This window comes from Dromiciops gliroides, chromosome 3 (assembly GCF_019393635.1).
Source record: "Dromiciops gliroides isolate mDroGli1 chromosome 3, mDroGli1.pri, whole genome shotgun sequence".
NCBI classification, from domain to species: Eukaryota; Metazoa; Chordata; class Mammalia; order Microbiotheria; family Microbiotheriidae; genus Dromiciops; species Dromiciops gliroides.
Window position 1 is genome coordinate 576742987 of NC_057863.1, and position 17471 is coordinate 576760457.

General features: G+C 37.6%; 1 protein-coding gene across 2 annotated transcripts in view; it reads right to left on the reverse strand.

The window, feature by feature from the left end:
- Window positions 1-17471, reverse strand: part of LOC122750624 (probable small intestine urate exporter) — a 273683-nt gene that overhangs the window by 12537 nt on the left and 243675 nt on the right. For both annotated transcript variants that reach the window (XM_043997377.1, XM_043997376.1), the window contains 2 exons: window positions 5002-5120; window positions 4448-4609 (listed from right to left, as the gene is read on the reverse strand). In XM_043997377.1, coding sequence (XP_043853312.1) covers window positions 4448-4609; window positions 5002-5120 — 281 coding nt within the window. The remainder of the gene's footprint in view (window positions 1-4447; window positions 4610-5001; window positions 5121-17471) is intronic.

Sequence of the window (17471 nt, forward strand, 5' to 3'; positions counted from 1 at the left end):
TACACACACATTATATATATACACACACACGCACGCACACACACAACACCTATACAAAAACTTGACCATTTATTAGAGCACAAAAAACACAACCAAATGCAGAAAAGCAGACATATTATTATTAATTATATACATATATATGAAATATTTGGAGAACAAAATGTAATACAATTAAATTAAAGAAAGAATAGTGAAAAGAAAAAGTAAATGGAAACTTATTCATTTAATTCTAAAGAATAAGTGGGTTTATATTATATAGATATATAGATATAACCTATATCAGATTACCTGCTGTCTAGGGGAGGGGGGAGGGAGGGGAGGGAGGGGAGGGAGGGAGAAAAATCTGAAATTGTAAAGCTTGTATAAACAAAAGTTGAGAACTATCTTTACATGTAATGGAAAAAATAAAATACCTTATACATAATAAAAAAAGAATAAGTGGGTTGAAGAAGAAATCATAGAAACAATAATTAATTTAATTAAAGAGAATGGCAGCAATGAAACAATACACTGAAATTTATGGGATGCAGCCAAAGCAGTACTTAGGAGAACTTTTATATCTCTAAATGTATACATCAATAAAATAGAAATGGAGCACTTTACAGCTGATTTGAATCAAGAACTCAATTCATACTAATATGTAGGTGATTGATAAGAATTTAGTTTCTTTGAACTCTTGGAGTTCTTTGGATTTTAAAAGTAGATGCCTAGGATTATGAAAGGCAGTCAAACAAAAAAGTAAATTTTAAGTGATAGAATTTTGCTTAATAAGTAAATGAACAAGTGTTTAATAAACAAACAAACAAGAGATAGAGAACATTATGAAATGTAAAATGGATAATTTTGATACTAAATTAAAAAGATTCTCCTCTCCCCCAAAATACAATGCAACCAAAATGAGAAAGAAAGCCGAAAATTTGGGGAAATGTTATAGGAAATAACTCTGGTAAAGGCTTCATTTCTCAAATATATAGAGAATTGATTCAAATTGATAAGATTATAAGACATTTCCAAATTTATAAATGCTTAAAGGATATAAACAAGCACTTTACAAATAAAGAAATCAAAGCTATCTATAGTCATATAAAAATACCCTAAATCATTATTGATTAGAGAAATGCAAATTAAAACATCTCTAAGGTACCACCTTACACCTATCAGATTGGCTAATATGAGAGAAAGGGGAAATGATAAAAGTTGCAAGACATGGTAAAACTAGAACACTAATGCACTCTTGGTGGAGTTGTAAATTCATCTAACCATTCTGGAGAGCAATTTGGAACTATGCCTAAAGGGCTATAAAATTGGTCATGTCCTTTGATCCAGCAATATCATTAATAGATCTGTATCCCAAAGAGATAAAAAAAATGGTGACGGTGGGGGGAGAGGACCTATTTGTACAAATATATATATATAGCCACATTTTTGATGGTGGATAAGAATTGAAAATTGAAGGGATGACAATCAATTGAAGACTTGCTGAACAAGTTGTGGTATATGATTGCAATTTCATATTATTGTATTATAAGTAATGATGAACAAGATGATTTCAGAAGAAAAAAGAATTGGAAAGATCCTGGAGAACATTGTGCACAGTAACAATATTTTGCAATAAACACTTGTGAATGAATTAGAAGGTATTCACAGAAATACAATGATCCAAGACATTCCCGAAAGCCTCATGATGGGGGGCAGCCAGGTGGCACAGTGGATAAAGCACCTGCCTTGGATTCAGGAGGACCTGAGTTCAAATCCAGCCTCAGATACTTGACACTTTACTAGCTGGGCAAGTCACTTAACCCTCATTGCCCCACCAAAAAAAAAAAATGATGAAAAATGCTATCTGCCTAGAGAGAAAGAACTGATGGCATCTGAATATAGAGTAAAGCTTACTGTTTTTCTCTTTTTTCTTCCTTCCTTCCCTCCTTTTTCTCTTTCTTTCTTCATTCCATAACATAACTAATATGGAAGTCTTTTACAACACTATACATAAGTAACCTATATAAGATTGCTTACTATATCAGGGAGGGGCATGGGGAGTGAATGAGGAGTACAAATCAAAATTCAATTTTTTAAAAAAATGAATGTTAAAATTATTTTACATTTATTTGGGGAAAATCAAATAGTAAAAAAATTAATCAACAATAAATAAATGATAATTTAAAACATACATCATGAATGACCTCCTTTAGTGATAAATAATATATAATTATTTCTAATTCCTAATCCCATTTAAAACTCCTATTTTCCAAATCCATGTTTCTAGCTGAATTTGACTCAAGAAATCAATTTGCACTAATAAACTGATGTTTGATAAGAATTTAGTTTCTTGGAACTCTTGGGATTATTTGGATTTTAAAAGTTAATGTCTAGAATTATGAAAGGCAGTCAAACAGAAAATACATTTTAAATTATAGAATTTGACTTAATAAGTCAATGAACAAAATTTAATAAGTACTGTTTCAGGCACTGTGGCAGCTGCATTAAGATATATTTTAGGTTATGGTAGCCTTCAAATATGCAGACAACACGACAATAACTAATAAACATGGTTATGTATAACTGTGTAGATAACATTAGTTCTCTGATACCTAATGCTGCTCTCAGCAACTTATTGAATGGCATCTTAACATCTTAATGTCCTTATCCCAACTGCACCTTAAGTTTGTTAGAATCTCCTCATTTTCATTATAATCATATTCTAAGACCAAGTGAAAGAAACAGAAATTTTTTAGAAGGAAAATAGTTAAGAGGGCAGAGCTCTGGACTAGGAGTCGGGACACTTGGGTATAAATATGGGATGTGTCAGAAACTTAATATGTGACTCTGGGAACATAACTTAATTGCTCTTATTTCTCAGTTTCTCATATTCAAAATTGGAAGATTGGACAACATGATCTCTAAGGTCTGATCTGTGAGAATATAAATGTCATTATGTCTCTTAAGCTTTTTACAACTTGGCCCAACCTATCTTTCTAGTTCATTGAAAATTAATATCCCTGTTAAGCTCTGATCCAGCCACATTCATCTTCTTGTTCCTCTCACAAAATACTCCATCTCTCCTGTCCATAAACTGGTCATGCCACAAGGAATTTAATCTCTCAATATCCCTGCATAAGAGTGTCTTCTGCATGACATCTTTCCTGATCCACTAAATTCATAGGTTCTATGTATAGCCAAGATGGTGGAGGAAAGGCAGTGACTTGCCTGAGTTCACCCCAAGACTCCTCCACATGCCTTCAAATAAGACAATTCCTAGAGCAACAGAATCCACAAAACAACAGGCTGAAATTAATTTCCAGTCAAAGGAAATTTAGAAGATCAGCAGGAAAGGTCTGTAGTACTGGGGTGAGAGTGGAGAGCAACACAGCACAGGCCATGCGAGCACATACCCAAACCCAGTACAGACCCAATCCCAGTGAACCAGGCCTTGGGAGTCTCTGAATCAGCTGTGGCAGCAGCTGCTTCTGGAACTCATCCCATGGATTGTAAGGGGTTTGAGTGGTTGTCCAGGGGGAGATTACAGGGGTCTCTTTCCTAGTGCTGAGGTGGGACTCTTTGGTTTTGCCTGAGCTCGCATCTTGGTCACAGTCTTGGGTGGTGGTTCCAGGGTGAGGAAGAGCACAAACACACAAGAGCTTGCAGCCACAGTGGAGCAGGGCTCTGTTATGCATTCCAAGGCAGAGAAGCAAGCCTGTGGTTGCTTACAGACCAGAGTACAGGCCAGGAGAGTAGTGAACATATCTCTCCTTAAATCATACCACCTTGGAAGAACTAAGGACTTACAAATTCCTAGAAATATCTCAGAGAACAGCTGGACAAACCCCATGAAGCTTGGGACAGTGCACCTTCCACTCTGGAACCAATGCCCCACTTTAGCAAAGAGTTAAAAGTCAAGAAATATGTTGGGGAAATGAGCAAACAGAAAAAAATGCTGACCCTAGAAACTTTCTATGGTGATAAGAAAGATCAAAATAAACCCTCAGAAGAAGATAACAAAGTCAAAACTTCCAAGAAAAATATGAATTGGTCTTAGGCCAAAGAAGGGTTCAAAAAGGACTTTGAAAATAAAGTAAGAGAGGTAGAGGATAAAATGGAAAGAGAAATGAGAGTGATGCAAGAAAATCATGAAAAAAGTCAGCAGCTTGAACTCCTATATTTTTCCTTCCTTAACTACTTTTATTTAACTACTTGGTAAATAGCTATATTTATTCACCTTGTATTTTGCCATAGATATATGTATGTCTATGCACAAACAAATGTATTTATCTTCCTGTTGGAATGTAAAGTTCTTCTGATTATGAACTATTCCCTTCTTTGTATTTTTATGCCTAGTGCCTGGCATAGTGCTTGGGACACACTAGGTTCTTATTAATTGATTGCTTAATCAACTCAAAATCAAACATTGCTTAAAGAAGTAAATAGATAGCAAGTATAATGTACTCACATTTCTGGTGTCAAAATAAAACATAGTGTTTATAAGGGTCGGAAATGATACTGTCATGCTGGCAAATATCCAAAAATAACAAAATTCAATAATCATAATGGCCCAAAGTGGTAAGGAGCCAGCCATAGCCTTGATAGGTAAAGACCAACCAGGGGGCCTGACCTGAAAGAAAATAGAGTGGTCATGTACTGAAACAGTAGATTATAATTGAAGGAGTAAAGTGTATCTGCTATGTATATTAACATTTAGGGGGCACAATCGTAGCCTGATCATATCTGAAAAATTCAATCAGAAATACATCTAAAAACTGCAAACACTTTGAATGGTCATCGTGAAATAAAGGGAAGAATACCAGAGCTGGAGTCAGAAGACCTAGATTTAAGTCTTGTTTTTACTACTCAGTAGCCCTGTGGACTGGGCAAATTCATACCCCTCCTGTGAACTTCATCAATATAGTGAAAATAATAATTGTTCTATCTGGAACACTTGGTAGTAGTGATTTGTTAATGACTTTATATAAAATATAACATAACAATAAACTATTGTTAACTCACCTCTATGGGCAATGAAGAAATAATGTATTCTTTTTCACTTTTACTTATATATGGGTGAGTCATGGGATCATCATAAATCAGTACAAATGACAAAGCACAAAATGCCAAGCCAATGGCTCCTAGGAGGAAAAGAGGATACAATGATACAATGAATACAGCAAGATTTCTGTGTGTTTTTGTTGTTTTTGTTGGGTTTGTTTGTTTGTTCGTTTTGGCGGGGCAATGAGAGTTAAGTGACTTGCCCAGGGTGACACAGCTAGTGTCAAGTGCCTCAGGACGGATTTGAATTCAGGTCCTCCTGAATTCAGGGCCAGAGCTTTATCTACTGTGCCACCTAGCTGCCCCAAGATTTCTGTTTTTGAGTTATTTTTTTTTTTGTCTCATAGCTTTCATGCTCTGAACCACCTTCTCTCTTTGTGAGATGGCCATCTTCTTTTTGTTTTTCAATTGTAAACTAAACTAAATTTAGTCTTGTAAGGGGGGGTTTAAAAGATCCCCCAGGTTCATTAAGCCCCATATGGAGATCTGTAAGGGCCAAATACAATATGGGATCTCTTCCATACTGCCCCCTCCCCAACTGTTTCTCCTAGATTGATGAGAAACCAGATTTAAAAGCCTCTTTTCAAATAAACAAAAAAAAACAGTGTTTATTGATGAGAATAAATTTAGAAATAAAGACAAAGAAAAGTAAGACACACGACCTGTAAACTCGTCCACCAGACTCAGCTGCTTCTCTTTTAACTCTATCCCCTGTGCATCCATGTTTAGCTTTCTCACCTGCTGCCGTGAACTATCCTCTCTCTTCTCTTTCCTCTCATCTCCTCCATCTCCTCATCTCTACTCTCCCTATCCCCACTCTCTACCTCTCCTCTTCTCTACTCCCCAGAATAAAGATCCCTTCTTTCACAGGAAACCTGGGCTGACCACCCACATAGCCCAAGCTAATTCTCCAGCACTCTTTGGGGCAGTGTCCAAGGCTGGCCAGGGCACGGGGTTTCCTTGCATACCCATGCTTGGCTGGAGGGAGCTGGTGCTCAGGTTTTCTGTGCATTTCCTGGTTGTATGGAGGAAGCCAGGGTGTGGGTTTTCTGAGCATATCCCCACTGGCTGAGACGTGCCTGGGGTGGAGGGAACTGTGTGGGGCATGCCCAAGGCTTTCTAATTTAAGCCAAGATGGGGTCCCCAAATCAAAACAATTCTTACAGTCTGTATCTCTCTCTTATTCTCTAAGTTTAGTACACAGAGAAATTTTCAGTTAGAAAGTACTTTTTAGTAATCAGGTTGTTAAGCAGAACTAGAAAAGGCCACAGAGACCAGAGTTCCAAAGAATACTCCTCAAAAGAAGTCATTATACAAAATAATTGAAAACTTATTCGCATGTTTCACAATCATATTGACACAATTCACATTCATATGCTTCCCATCTCATCCTGGCAATCATCACAGTATTCTGTATGTTAGGGAAAAGAGATGATTTTGGGGAAAAGACAATAAAATTTGTTTGGGACATATTAAGTTTGCAATGTCTTCAGAATATCCTAAAAGGCATCTGGTGATGTGTGACAGTAATTCAGAAGAGAGAATAGATTTGAGGTCATCTGCATAGACATGATCATTGAACCCATGTGATCTAAATGAGATCAGCAAATGATACAGGATGGAAAAAAAAAAGAAAAAGAGGGTTCAGAACAATCTTGGAAGATGTTCACAATTATTTGGTACAGCATGGATGAGGACCTCACAAAATAGGAGTAATATACGATAGAAAAAGATGGAATGATAAAAAATTATGGTCAGATAAAAGATTTTTCAGAGTTTCTGTAACAGCTGTTACTTGTGTGACAAGATCAGTGGAATGGCTATCTCTGTGTGTAGTTGTGGTAGAAAGAATAAGTAGGCCATGAGACTTGAGTAGATTCGGGGAATGTCAGATTAGGGTACTGAGGGAGCATCAGTGTATGTTTTGAAGTTTCCAAATAAAATGTCAGGAATTGGGAGAAAGGACAATCTGTAAGCCAGGCACTGAACTCTTTGAGAAAAGATTGACCTGGAGGTTAACAGATAACATCTATTAGGATCTGATTTGGGTGATAAATTTTGATGATATGAAGATCAAAAGAGGAAAAGTTTCTGAGTAAAAGTGGTAAAGGAAATCTAGAAGCTGATATGAAAAGCAAGGAAGATTTCAACTTCACCAAATTGACCAATAAGTAAGGGAATATGAAAGAAAAAGTAGCCAGTACTGGGTAGTGAGCTAAGTGGTGTCATACGGAGGAAGCCAGGTATCAGTGAAAAGAAAATGGAAGGTGGGGCAGAGCCAAGATGGCAGAGGAAAGACATTAAATGCACAGGGTTCCTGATACAATCACCCCCAAAATAGCAATAAAATAACCCTTGGGGCAGAAAAAACACACAAAAATATTGGCTGAGAGGTTTCTCCAGCTATAGATAGATTTCAGGGGGCCATGCTGGGCCACGAATAAAGCCTAACCCCACATTCAGGCTGACACACCAGACACCCGCCCAAGGAATTTACACCAGTGCCTCTGAATTGGTTGCAGCACAGGTGTCTTCTGGAACCGAGAGCGCAGTCAAGATGAATGGCTGTACTGGGGGGTAAGTGCAGGGGTACCAGTGGACTGGGGTGAAGGATTCAACTGTCCCACAACAGCAGGCAACCAGGAAGAAATCCTGAGCAGCTGAAGGTCAAGGTGGGGGAGGGGAGCAGGGCAGCAGTCTCATCAGAAGCTGAGAACCACACCACAGAAAGCTTTGCTGGTTGGTTTCTTAGTAAATAGGCCTGAGTTTATCTCTGGACCTGAGCACAGGCCAGGTGAGATTAAAACCTGCTCCGACTCAACCCCAAACACCTGGGACCCTCCTAAGCGGAGCGGAGCTGAGAAGCAGCCCTTGTGTTGGCTTCTTCCCTATTGATACAGAAGCTCTCAATGGAGAGGGCTCTTTTTTGCTTCTTATTCATTATTGCAGCTTATTTATTTATTTTTTAAGTTGAGGTCTGCTCTGGGGGCACCAAGGTCCTTGTTTTGGGCTTCTTGTGCAGGGGTATAGGTGCTGTGTGACCGGCTTTTTACTCAAGGCCTTTATAGTGTGTGTAGTTCGCCCCCCCTGCACCACTTCCTGTCTGTGCTCGGCCAGGCGCCCAATCCCCTCTGTCCCGCTCGCAGGCCCACAGGCACCTGCCCTCCCAGCCGGTGCAGGTAGGTTTTTCCACTGTCCTTCTTGGCCACCAGATTTTTGAGCCAGGTTCCAGGGTCCTCAGTTGTTTGTCTGTGGCCCGCATCTCCTGCTGACTTGCCCCAACCCCCTCGGCGCTGGGCTGCTGCCCTGGGCTGGGCCTTCCTTTTGCCCAAGTCAGACCGACCTTTTCCTGAAGTCTTCTAAATTATCTCTGGTTGGAAGACTGTGTCTCTCTGTCTCTTTGCAGGTTTTGTAGTTTCAGAATCTGTCCAGAGGCTTGATTTAATGTTCTTTTTGAGGGAACAGAAGGAGAGCTCAGGCAGCTTGCTGATTCCTCTCTGCCACCTTGGCTCCGCCCCCCTCTTCTACTTTTTGATCTTGATTCATGAAGACATAGGTGTAAAAAACAGAACACAACTCATCTCTTTTGAAGTCCTACAGAGAGACAGAAACAGACAGACAGAGAGAGACAGAGAGGCAGAGAGATTGTCCATCTTCTCCTTCAAAACTGAAAGCCTGAAGATCATGAAGCCACTGAAGATCGCAAAGAGACTGTGTTGTTTTTTTATTTCCTCTTCTACTCTCCACAACTTTGCCCCAGCACTTACAGAAGTGTTTAACACTGATTGATCTCCACAAAAAACGAGTCTAATACCAAGAGGCTTTGGGGTTGGGGAAACATATAAACGGTAAAGAAATAACAGAAAACAAGGGGTGCAAGCCAGTTTTTTTTGTCTCTACTAGGTACTATACAACTATCTAAACACATTTTAGGCATATTTTTAGGACAAACTAATTTATGGAATTTGAAGAAATCACAGAGTTTGATCAGGGAAATGGTGAAAAAAAGAATAAATTCTCTCTGTGTACCTATCATCAACTAGTAATTAGATTAAATGGAACTGGAAATTATGGGGGGGAATGGTAAAAAAAGCCTAAAATTCATTAATCACTTAGCATCCATTTCATTAAGTTGTCCAACATGTTAGGCTATGGATATTAAGTATTTACCAGCTTTTTGAATGAGCAATGAAGAATATCAGAAATTAGCCAGAAAAAGCATTAGAAATTGAGAATGTTTGTTTTATGTATTTACTATATAGCATCATCATCACATTCAAAACATCGTACTCACCAATAGGAAAACAATAGCAAATAGAGATGTTTCTGTTTGTAAGTTCACATTCCCATAGAAGCAGATAATAATTATAAGAGGCTTCAACTTATATTGGTAGTTTAGTATGTAATTCTTTCTAAACCTTCCCTACAATAACTGTAGTACTTTTGCTATTACCACTTTTGCCTCTTCATTTGTAGCCATATACATTTAATTTGGTAGCCTACCAAACTGAAAGCCTATAAAGCCATTGTCCTGACATCGTGTTGTATGCCTATGAAACTTGGAGAGCATGCCTGTGCCATTTCAGGAAACTCAATCAATTCTATTTGAATTATCTTAGGAAGATTCTGAAGATCACACGACAAGATGAGGTATTAGACATAGATCTCCCTTCTTGAGCTAAACTGCCAAGTATTCAAATGCTACTGCAGAGAGTTCAACTCTGATGGAGTGGCCATATTGTAAGAATGCCAAACACACATTTGCCTAAAAGACTATTTTATGGAGAACTCACACAAGGCAAGTACTTATACAAAGGTCAGAAGAAGCAATATATGGACATTCTCAAGACCTCTCTGAAGAATTGTAGAATGGATTGTGACACATGAGAGACACTGGAACATGACCACCCAGCATGGCATTTCTGTATTCAAGAAGTTCCTGTTTTCTAAAAGCAAAGCAGAATGTCAGTAGCTCAAAAGAAATGTGAGATGTACAAATTTAGTGATATCTCCATTCAAAATGCTCATATAGACTAATTGTGCCTGACTTGTGGTAGGGTCTTTTGAGCTTGGATTTGTCTAATCAGACATAGCTGAACACATTGTATACTGAACCCAAAATAGGGATAACATGTTGGTCCTCTTTAAGGATGAAGGATGGGGGCAGAGCCAAGATGGCAGAAAGTAAATAGCAAGCTGTCTGAGCTCTCCTGTTCCCTCAAAAAGAACATTAAATCAGGCCTCTGGACAGATTCTGAAACTACAGAACCTGCAAAGAGAAAGAGAGACACAGTATTCCAACCAGAGATAATTTAGAAGACTTCAGGAAAAGGTCGGTCTGACTTGGGCAAAAGGAAGGCCCAGCCCAGGGCAGCAGCCCAGCGCCGAGGGGGTTGGGGCAAGTCAGCAGGAGATGTGAGCCACAGCCAAACAACTGAGGACCCTGGAACCTGGCTCAAAAAATCTGGTGGCCAAGAAGGACAGTGGAAAAACCTACCTGCACCGGCTGGGAGGGCAGGTGCCTGTGGGCCCGCGAGCGGGACAGAGGGGATTGGGTGCCTGGCCGAGCACAGACAGGAAGTGGTGCGGGGGGAGGGGGGGGCGAGCTACACACACTATAAAGGCCTCAGAATAAAAAGCCGGTCACATAGCACCTATACCCCTGCACAAGAAGCCCAAAACAGGGACCTTGGTGCCCCCAGAGCAGACCTCAACTTAAAAAATAAATAAATAAGCTGCAATAATGAGTAAGAAGCAAAAAGAGCCCTCTCCATTGAGAGCTTCTCTATCAACAGGGAAGAAGCCAACGCAAACTCAGATGAGGACAATACCCTCAAATTGCCTACATCTGAAGCCTCAGAAGGGAAGGTGAATTGGTCTCAGGAACAAAAAGCCTTCCTGGAAGAGCTCAAAAAGGATTTCAAAAATCAATTGAGAGAGGTAGAAGAAAAAATGGGGAGAGAAATGAAAGCAAAACAAGAAAACTATGAAAAAATAATCAGCAGCTTGGAAAAGGAAGCACAAAGATTGACTGCAGAAAACAATTCCTTAAAAAAATTCATCTGGCCAAATGGAAAAAAACGTGCATAATTTCACTGAAGAAAACAATGCCTTAAAAAATTCATTTGGCCAAATGGAAAAAAGGTGCATAATCTCATTGAAGAAAACAATGCCTTAAAAATTAAAATCGGTCAGTTGGAAGATAAGGAATCCATGAGACACTGGGAATCAGTCAAGCAGAATCAAAAGAATGAATAAATAGAAGAAAATTTGAAATACCTCACTGGAAAGACAATTGATCTAGAAAACAGATCCAGGAGAGATATTTTGAGAATCACTGGACCGTCTGAAAGCCATGACCAGAAAAAGAATCTAGACACCATATTCCAGGAAATTATTAAGGAGAACTGCCCTGATATCATAGAATCAGAGGATAAAATCATCATTGAAAGCATCCACCAATCACCTCCTGAAAGAGACCCAAAAAGGAAAACTCCAGGGAATATTTTAGCCTAATTCCAGAATTATCAGGTGAAGGAGAAAATACTCCAAGCAGCCAGAAAGAAGCAATTTAAATATCATGGAGCCACAATCAGAATTGCTCATGACCTGGCAGCTTCAACATTAAAGGACCACAAGACTTGGAATATAATATTCCAGTAGGCAAAGAAGCTTGGATTGCAGCCAAGAATCTATTACCCAGCAAAAATATGCATTCTCTTTCAGGGGAAAAGATGGACATTTAATGATGTTGGGGACTTTCAATCATTCCTGATGAAAAGACCAAAAATGAATAGAAAATTCGATCTTAACATACAAGACTCAAGAGAAGTTTAAAAACGTAAACAGAGGGGGGAAAAAAAAGGTTACACAATTAGGTTAAACTGTTTATATCACTACACGGGAAGAAAATACTCATAACTCTTAAGAACTGTAAATGTATTTGGGCAGAGAGAAGGACTTTATACAGAGGGTATAAATATAAATTGTCTTTTATGTGATGATACAAAGAAAATTAAAGGGTTAAAAAGGGAGTCTATGGGGAGGAGAAGAAAGGGAAGGTCAAATGGGGTGAATTATATCATATGAAGAGATGAAAAAACCAACCTATTACAATAGAAGAAAAGAAAGGAGGGGTGAACATTGTTTCAACCCTACTTTCATTAGATTTGATTCAAAGAGGGAATAACATATATGTTCATTGGGATAAAGAAACTTAACTCATTCTTTAGGGAAGCAAAAGGGGAAGGGAAAGGAGGGGACTGATAGAAGTGAGGACAAAAGTAAGGGAGAAAAGGGTAAAGAAAAGGGAGGGGGATGATAAAAAGGGAGGGCAGATTGGGGGAGGCAGGGGTAAGAAGTAAAACATCAGTGAGGAGGAATAGGGTGAATGAAGGGGGGAAGAGTACAAAGGGGGTAAATAGAATGGAGGGGAATAGGCAGTCAGTAATAACAACTGTGAATGTGAATGGGATGAACTCTGCTATAAAATGGAAGCAAATTGCAGAGTGGATTTAAAACCAGATTCCTACAATATGCTGTTTACAAGAAACACATTTGAAGCAGAGAGATACACACAGAGTAAAGGTAAAAGGCTGGAGCAGAATATATTATGCTTCAGCTAAAGTAAAAAAAGGCAGGGGTAGCAATCCTTATCTCAGACAAAGCACAGGCAAAAATAGATCTCATTAAAAGAGATAAGGAAGGAAATTACATCTTGCTAAAAGGTACTATAGATAATGAAGTAATATCAATATTAAATATGTATGTGCCAAGTGGTATAGCATCCAAATTCTTAGAGGAGAAGTTAAAGGAGTTACAAGAGGAATTAGACAGTAATACTATACTAGTGGGGGATCTGAATCTCCCCCTCTCAGAATTAGATAAATTTAGCCGAAAAATAAATAAGGAAGAAGTGAAAGAGGTGAATAGATTACTAGAAAAGTTAGACATGATAAATGTCTGGAGAAAATTGAATGGGGATAGAAATGAATATACCTTTTTCTCAGCAGTACATGGCACATTTTCAAAAATTGACCATGTATTAGGGCACAAAAACATCATAATCAAATGTAGAAAGGCAGAAATAGTAAATGCATCCTTCTCAGATCATCATGCAATAAAAATTACATGTACGAAAGAGCCAGGGAAAAGTAGAATGAAAATTAATTGGAAACTAAATAACTTCATTCTAAAGAATGAATGGGCCAAACAAGAAATCATAGAAACAATCAATAACTTTATCCAAGAGAATGACAATAATGAGACAACATACCAAAATCTATGGGATGCAGCCAAAGCAGTACTTAGGGGTAAAGTTATAGTTCTAAATACTTACATGAATAAGAAAGAGAAAGAGCAGATTAATGAATTGGGCATGCAACTTTAAAAAGCTAGAAACAGAACAAATTAGAAATTCCCAATTAGATACTGAATTAGAGATCCTGAAAATTAAAGGAGAAATTAATAAGATTGAAAGCAAAAAAAAACTATAGAACTAATCAATAAAACTAAGAGCTGGTTTTATGAAAAAACCAATAAAATAGATAAAATATTGGTTAATTTGATTAAAAAAAGAAAGAAGAAAACCAAATTACCAGTATCAAAAATGAAAAGGGTGATGTTACCACCAATGAAGTGGAAATTAAAGCAATAATTAGGAATTATTTTGCCCAACTGTATGCCAATAAATTTGACAATCTAAATGAAATGGATGAATATTTACAAAAATACAAACTGCCCAGGTTAACTGAAGAAGAAACAAAATCCTTAAATAAACCCATATTAGAAAAAGAAATTGAACAAGCCATTAATGAACTCCCTAAGAAAAAATCCCCAGGCCAGATGGGTTTATGGGTGAATTTTACCAAACATTTAAAGAACAATTAATTCCAATATTATACAAATTATTTGGAAAAATAGGTGAAGAAGGAGTTCTACGAAATTCGTTTTATGACACAAATATGGTGCTGATACCAAAACCAGGCAAAGCAATAACAGAGAAAGAAAATTATAGACCAATTTCCCTAATGAATATTGATGCTAAAATCTTAAATAAGATATTAGCAAGGAGATTACAGCAATTGATCACCAGGATAATACACTATGACCAGGTGGGATTTATACCAGGAATGCAGGGCTGGTTCAACATTAGGAAAACTATTAACATATTTAACCACATCAATAAGAAAACCAACCAAAATCATATGATTATCTCAATAGACACAGAGAAAGCTTTTGACAAAATACAACACCCATTCCTAATAAAAACACTAGAGAGTTTAGGAATAGGTGGAGCTTTCCATAAAATAATAAACAGTATCTACCCAAAACCATCAGCAAGTACTATATGCAATGGAGATAAATTAGAGGCCCTCCCAATAAGATCAGGGGTGAAACAGGGATGTCCGCTATCACCCCTATTATTTAATATTGTACTAGAAATGTTAGCTTTAGCAATCAGAGAATAGAAAGGAATTAAAAGAATTAGAATAGGCAAGGAAGAAACAAAACTATCACTCTTTGCAGATGATATGATGGTATACTTAAAGAATCCTAGAGAATCAACTCAAAAATTACTTGAAGCAATTAACAACTTCAGCAAAGTAGCAGGATATAAAATAAATCCACATAAATCATCAGCATTTCTATACATGACCAACAAAGTCCAGCAGCAAGAGATAGAAAGAGAAATTCCATTTAAAGTAACAGTAGATAATATAAAATACTTGGGAGTCTGTTTGCCAAGACAAACCCAGGAACTCTATGAACACAACTACCAAACACTCTTCACACAAATCAAATCAGATCTAAATAATTGGAAAGATATCAATTGCTCATGGATAGGCAGAGCTAATATAGTAAAAATGACAATACTGCCTAAATTAATTTACTTATATTCAGTGCCATAGCAATCAGACTACCTAAAATTTATTTTATAGAGCTAGAAAGAATAATAAAAAAATTCATCTGGAAAAACAAAAAAATCAAGAATATTCAGGGAAATAATGAAAAAAATTTCAAAGGAAGGTGGGTTAGTGGTACCTAACCTGGAGCTTTACTATAAAGTGGCAGTCATCAAAACTATCTGGTAGTGGCTAAGAAATAGAGTGGAGGATCAATTGAATAGGCTAGGCACAGGAAACGCAGTAGTAAATGACACTAGTAATGTAGTGTTTGATAAACCCAAAGACTCCAGCTTCTGGGATAGGAACTCAGTATTTGACAAAAACTGCTGGGAAAACTGGAAGATAGTATGGCAGAAATTAGGCATAGACCAACATCTTACACCTTATACTAAAATAAGGTCAAAATGGATACATGATTTAGACATAAGGGGTGATACCATAGGTAAATTAGGAGAGAAAGGAATAGTGTACCTATCAGATCTTTGGAAAGGAAAACAGTTTATGACCAAACAAGAGATAGAGTATATTATAAAGTGCAAAATGGATGATTTTGATTACATTAAATTAAAAAAAAATTTGTGCAAACAGAAGCAATGCATCCAAAATTAGAAGGGAAGCTGGGAAACAATTTTTGTGGCCAGTACTTCTGATAAAGGCCTCATCTCTAAAATATATAGGGAACTAAATCAAATTTATAAGAATCCAAGTCATTCCCCAATTGATAAATGGTCAAAGGATATGAACAGGCAGTTTTCTGATGAAGAAACCAAAGTTATCTATTCCCATATGAAAAAATGCTCTAAATCTCTAATGATTAAAGAGATGCAAATTAAAACAACTCTGAGGTACCACCTGACACCTATCAGATTGGCTAAAATGACAAAAAAGGAAAATAATAAATGTTGGAGAAGCTGTGGAAAATTAGAACACTAATCCATTGTTGGTGGAGCTGTGAACTGATCCAACCATTCTGGAGAGCAATTTGGAACTATGCCCAAAGGGAGATAAAACTGTGCATACCCTTTGACCCAGCAATACCACTTTTGGTTCTTTTTCCCAAAGAAATCATCGAAAGGGAAAGGGACCCACATGTACAAAAATATTTATAGCTGCTCTTTATGTGGTGGCAAGGAATTGGAAGTTGAGGGGATGCCCATCAATTGGGGAATGGCTGGAGAAGTTGTGATATATGAATACAATGGAATATGATTATGGTGTAAGAAATGATGAGCAGGAGGGGTTCAGAGAAACCTGGAGCGTCTTGAGTGGGCTGATGATGAGTGAGATGAGCAGACCCAGAAGAACATTGTATGTAGTATCATCAACATTGTGTGTTGATCTACTGTGATGAACTATATTCTTCTCACCAATTCAATGGTACAGAAGAGTTCCAGGGAACTCATAATAGAAGAGGATCTCCAAATCCAAGAAAAAAAAAAGAACTGTGGAGTATAGATGCTGATCGAACCATACTATTTCTTTTGTTTTTGGTGCTATTGTTTTTCTATTTTGAGGTTTGTCATCATTGCTCTGATTTTTCTCCTATAATATGACTAATGCAGAAATATGATTAATGTTATTATGTGTGTGTGTATATATATATATATATATATATATATATATATATATATATATATATATAAAACCTATATCAGATTACCTGCTGTCTAGGGGAGTGGGGAGGGAGGGGAGGGAGGAAGAAAAATCTTGTAACGATTGGAATAACGCCACCTGCTGGATACTTACTGTAGAAGAGTTCTGCCCATGAAGCGAAGGTCTTTGAGGGCAAGACCAGGAGTCTTTTCTTTGGCGGGGAGGAAGTGACGCGGACTAGTGGGAGGAGGAAGGAAGAGACTGGCGCTGGACTCTGGGTCTCTTTCCTTTGGACTCTGGTGGAGAGGGAGCTAGAGAATGTGCTCTCCCTTTAATAGATAGGAATTTAGGCCTTTTTCTCTCTCTTTACCAAATTCTTATTCTCCTTAATGAATGCTTAAAAGTCTAACTCTTGCTAAAGCTTATAATTTATTGGCGACCACTCACTAGATAATTCTAGACAGACTAGCTAGAATTTTAACCCTTAACAGATGGCTGACCACGAAGAGGAAAGCTAAACTTCAGTCTTCTGATCTTCTGGTTGGGTAAGAAATTTCCCCTCCCTCTCCCTTTAACTGCTAAGTACTGGCGTACTGGCTGTGTTTTCCTTAAAATTTTTCAAATGGACCTTTTAAAACTCCCGAAGTATCCTATTTTTTGATTTTAGTCTTTTAACCAGACAAATGGGAGATAAGATCATGTTAATGCTTTGTTTTTTGTGGATTTTCTATTTTTCTTTTTATTTTTGTTAGAAGAGCCAGCAACTTACTCACACAAGGAAATATCTCTCCCTCTCCCAACCATGCTTTTTCAGAGAAACCTGAAGAGATTCCTGCAGCTTTTCCCAATTCTAACACTAATTGTTGCTCTAATTTTGCATGCCTGGAGGCAATGACCCACCCTCTAGAAGCTTTTAATCCCCTAGCACCT